The 5,010-nt window shown below is 43.2% G+C and overlaps 1 protein-coding gene across 1 annotated transcript; it reads left to right on the forward strand.

The window, feature by feature from the left end:
* Positions 1–1,548: 1,548 nt before the first annotated feature.
* LOC125010865 (chymotrypsin-like elastase family member 2A) lies at positions 1,549–3,908 on the forward strand. The gene is made up of 8 exons (XM_047589747.1): positions 1,549–1,630; positions 1,735–1,823; positions 1,907–2,004; positions 2,320–2,442; positions 2,542–2,678; positions 3,125–3,270; positions 3,372–3,524; positions 3,814–3,908. The coding sequence occupies exons 1-8, from the start codon at positions 1,594–1,596 to the stop codon at positions 3,829–3,831; spliced, it is 801 nt and encodes a 266-aa protein (XP_047445703.1). The 5' UTR covers positions 1,549–1,593; the 3' UTR covers positions 3,832–3,908.
* The last annotated feature ends 1,102 nt before the right edge of the window (positions 3,909–5,010 follow it).

A 5,010-nucleotide genomic window follows, 5' to 3' on the forward strand; every position in this document is an offset into this window, starting at 1 on the left:
CACCACATGGGTGAAGGTGGGCGCACCGCACCCGTGGGCTGAGGAGACATAAGTGCAGATGGTGTCACGCAGCCGTCAGTGACCATGCACTTTGTAGAAAAGCTAAAATACCAAACAGAGCAAGGATCACAAACTTCATCATATTTATATCTACATTGTGTGCAGTTAGCCTCTGATATATTTATACCTTTAACAGCGTTAGGGAACCTCCAAAAACTCTATCAGAACTTTGTGAAATTGTCACTTTGACTTGAATCTTGGGGTGGAGCTAACTGGACATCACAACTGGACGTGAACGGAAAACTAGGCCAAGACCAAAGTGCTTTTGAGTTCTTGAGCCTGTTTGTTGAACATGTCAGTGAAATTAAAGGGTAAAGTTTCATCATCAGAAGCTTCAGCTCACTCATTATTGTAAGAGAAATATTAAGTCCTCCAGCAGCTGACCTTTCCCCAGAATGTCTTAGTTTAATGAACCGATACATTGTAGTAGAAGAAGCAGTGATACGTATGTGTATACACTGATCAGGCATAACATTATGACCACCTTCCTAATATTGTGTAGGTCTCATTTGTGCCTCTAAAGTAGTTGTGACTCATCAGAGAACAGGCAGGGGTCTCATGAGGGTGCCCTGTGGTGTCCGTTTGGGATCTAGTGAGGCCAGGTCAACACCATGTGCTGTTTTTCATGTTTGTTGAGTTGTTTCCAAAGCGTATTTGCGTGTGTGCCTGTGTCAGGCTGGATCCTGCTGGGGGTGGCTGCTGCCACGGCGTGTCATTGCAGTGGGGTGGGAGTGCTTGGTCAGGTCTAGGTGGATGGTACATTTCTAAGTAACATCCACGTGAATGCCAGGCCCGAAAGTTGTCAGAAGTTGGTCAAAGTTATTTATTCAGTTTTAATGTTGTGGCCGATCGCTGTATGTACATGTATTAAGTGTTCGCCTGACATTTTTCTTTTTACATATTGCAACCATAGCTTGTATTATTAAGTTTTCAGTGATGCCAAGTTGGAACAGGCAATAGAAATATTTCATTGTAGCTCGTAAAGATGATTCACAATGATGATTCACGAAACAAAAAAGCAACCAATAAAAACCCATAGGATTACTACTTGGAAAAGAAGAAACATCAATACTATGAAGGGCAGAGTGTCAGGTGACATTTAAATACACTTCTTATGATGTTGATGACATACAAAACCAGATTTATTTACACGTGTGTGATCTGAAATCGTGTAGTTTCACATATTAAAATGTGAGGGTACACCCACTTTCTTTGATGCAACAATTATTGTATTATTACAGTTGATTTGCCTATTTTCAAAAAGGTACAAAAGCCCTGAACATAAAATTTAATGGCCTTACCAAACCTAGGAGGCATCTGTGTGGTTCACAGAGAGGTGGGGAGATAAGGTGTATTTGGGGATATCTGTGGCTACTTATCTCCAAGGCCAATTTACTTTTTCCACCAGCTTTTCCTGGCCGTGCTTGGTGTAAATTTTAAGTAACCAATCTGAGATCCGTGAAGAAGTTTGCCTGCTTAATGCACTATAAAAGAGGAGCAGACCTCTCTGGAGCCCAGTTGAAGACAGTCACAATGAAGTTCGTGATCTTGGCCTTGTTCGTTGCTGGCGGTAAGATGCCTCTCTAGAGAAAAGTTTGCTATACAAACCTTAGATAAATAACATGTTTGAGACACCATTGTAAATATGCATTTTTTTCCGCTGTTGCCTTTCAGCCTACGGGTGCGGTCTGCCGACCTACACCCCAATCATCACCAGAGTGGTTGGTGGAGATGATGTCCGTCAGCACAGCTGGCCCTGGCAGGTATGTACCTTTCAAGCATGCCAACTAAAACTCAATGTCTTCCTCGAATAATAAAACATTCATGTGCCTTTTGTGGTCCTCAGGTGTCTCTGCAGTACAAGAGTGGTAGTGCCTTCTACCACACCTGTGGTGGCACTCTGATCTCCAACCAGTGGGTCCTTACCGCTGCTCACTGCATCGGGTGAGCAGACAAATTACCAAAATATTATCAGTATTACCAAGATCCAAAATCCATCGAGCGTTGTGGTCCTATACTAGTGTAATGGTATAATATGGTGACCATTGTTTTGATGCTTGTTAATGTGCAGTACCTGCAATTGTTGTTTTCTGTTAATAATGTATTCAGTCCATGGTCAGACATTGTTTGTTTTTTAGTTATTATTGGAGATGCAGCGTCACCTTTCACCTTTAACCTCTTTAGAACTCAGTCTAATGAAGCGAGCCTTCATTAGGCCGCAGTCTGATGCCGTTCTCTGTGATTTTTGTGGTCGAGCAGAAGCCGCACCTACAGGGTCTACCTGGGAAAACACAGCCTGCAGTCCGCCAACGAGCCTGGCTCCGTGGCCATCACCCCCGAGAGGATCATTGTCCACGAGAACTGGGACTCCGCCAACATCCGGTGGGTCACAGTGTGGCGGCTGAACTTCATGCTGCTGTTGCTGTCTGTCTCTAAGTGTGTTTCTCAATGTGTTTTCTTCCAAATGTCTTCCCTCTCCAGTAACGACATTGCTCTGATCAAGCTGTCCACTCCCGTCGCCTTCTCTGACTCCATCCTGGCCGCTTGTCTTCCCGCCGCTGGTGATGTCCTGGCTCACGACTCTCCCTGCTACGTCACTGGCTGGGGACGTCTCTGGAGTAAGTTGCGTTGGCTAAACAAAAGGAGTTCCAGTAACTGTGAACTGTGACCATATCTTCAGTGTTTAATCAGTAGTCCAGAGGAATTTCTCACCACAAGTTTTTCTCACCACAAGCCTGCCTTCTCTCAGTTTTCAAATACACGAGAGGGATTGCTTTGCAAAGAGCTCCAAAGTTTAATGATCAACTTAATGCCACTGGCCATTAATTTCAACAGGACTAAAGTGGTTTTATCGAGTTTCACTCCAAGACTTGGTTTTCACCTTTGCCTCTATGACTTTAAACTGTCACTAATTTCCCAGTAATTTCCAACATGCATACAATATATTAAAGGACTACTTTGAACCTTAAAAAACTTTACCTTGATCTGAAGCGAAGCAGAGACCTTACTTTGCCTTGAAACTGTGTTCTTGACTCGAACCTGAATGCCTTGTTCTCTTCTATAGCCGGAGGCCCCATTGCTGACATCCTGCAGCAGGCTCTCCTCCCTGTGGTCGGTCACTCCACCTGCAGCAGGGCCGACTGGTGGGGCAATCTGGTCACCACCAACATGATCTGCGCTGGAGGAGACGGAGTGCTGGCTAGCTGCAACGTGAGCCACATTGACTTGATTTAATAAATGAAACTGCTGCCTCACACTTAGGCACATTTACGGTTTTGAGCTTTACCACATTTATCTCTGACATCCTTTAGGGAGACTCCGGTGGCCCTCTGAACTGCCAGAGTTCCGATGGCTCCTGGGAGGTTCATGGTGTGGTGAGCTTTGGCTCAAGCATGGGCTGCAACTACTACAAGAAGCCCTCTGTCTTCACCAGGGTCAGCGCCTACAGTTCCTGGATCAGCAACGTAAGTGGAATATTCGTCCAAACAATCTCATGATGATACTTTTTTTTTTTAGTTTTCTCTCTCTGGAGGTTGAGAGCGATTAAAATACAGATGGGCCAATTTCTGTCTACTTCTACTGAGAGAAATTATTATGTTTAAAAGGAGGATCAGCATTTTAACTTGTAGATGACTATTGTTTAGAAATGACAGCCATTTGTTAGATCAATTTGAACTTGTAACACATAACTGGGAGGTGGGGTAGCCAATTAAAATAATTATCTTAATGCTTTTCTTTTTTTTTTCTTTCCAGGTGATGGCCTCTTACTAAGATGTGTATTGGTCTTTTGTCATACACTGTTAATTGTTGCAACATCAAATAAAGAATGTACTGGCAAATACATAAAATGCTGTCTGTTTTCTTAATCAGAAATCAAAATGGCACTGTCACAACCGCACACAAACCTCCACAATAGTCCAGTGGAAAACATGCAAAAACACAGTCTGCGCAAACTGATACAATATCATCCAGGAGCTCAACCATCGCTGATGGGGATGGCAGCGTTTACTGTAAAACTGACCACTTGTTGCATTCCAAAGCAAACGTTTCTTTTGTCAGATGTGGGAAATTTAAGGTTGCTCTGATGTTCTCAGGATCTCACCCCACAAGAAACTTCATACAAGGGAGAACCACCTTATTTAAGCTTCTCTAAAATGCCATAACTTTGTCAAAGGCGCAGTCTCTGAATCCATTCGTTAAACTGCAAACTGAATTGCCCTATTTGGGATAAATAAAGTTGTTTGGATTGACAGCCTCTGCTGGTGTCCAACAATACTTAATAATGTTAGGGTGTTAGTAGCGTGACTAGATGTCGTGCTTTTAGGTTTGAGGTTGTCACCATCAGGGTTTCACTGCAGTCAACATACAGCATAAAAAATGCTTGGTGTTTATTAAATAGTCGGTTGTGCTGTAGGACGAATGCATCCATCTGTTTCCGTGGCATCAGATATGATTCATTTGCAACACAAAGACAAAACTATTCCTGGACATTAGCAGGCATATTTATTTACACATGTTTATATAATATCTCCCTTTCAAAGCTGTTCTTACTGGGAGAAAACCCATGGATTGTTCTGAATGGCTACCGGTGGAACGGTGATGGAAGGACTTTTTCTCTTCCTGCCTCTTCTCGGTTTACCCTTGCTGGAAATCACGGTGGTGATTAAGTAACCGTTTCAGTAAGATACCACAGGTGCACCATGTTAAAATGTAATCCACCAAAGAAACGTGACGTGGCCAAGAGGAATGTGACCGCTGATTACATTACAACAGACAGAGCTCCAACCTCTTATTTCGCTGTGTGATCTTGTGGACTTTATACTTAAAAATAGAAAGCACACAAATTAGTGTGTTGATGGTTCCCCTTGAATGAGAACAGCAGGGAGCGCTGCGCATTTGCACTTGGCACGTAACATCCACTTCGTTAGTTATTAAAACAAATAATCCCTT

Source organism: Mugil cephalus, chromosome 1 (genome assembly GCF_022458985.1).
Source record: "Mugil cephalus isolate CIBA_MC_2020 chromosome 1, CIBA_Mcephalus_1.1, whole genome shotgun sequence".
NCBI lineage: Eukaryota > Metazoa > Chordata > Actinopteri > Mugiliformes > Mugilidae > Mugil > Mugil cephalus.

Excerpts from the sequence above, each read along its gene's own strand:
- LOC125010865 (XM_047589747.1), top strand. The coding sequence starts at position 1,594 with ATGAAGTTCGTGATCTTGGCCTTGTTCGTTGCTGGCG. Across the intron at positions 2,005-2,319 it reads ACCGCTGCTCACTGCATCGG|AAGCCGCACCTACAGGGTCT; the intron begins GTGAGCAGACAA and ends GTGGTCGAGCAG. Across the intron at positions 2,443-2,541 it reads TGGGACTCCGCCAACATCCG|TAACGACATTGCTCTGATCA; the intron begins GTGGGTCACAGT and ends TTCCCTCTCCAG.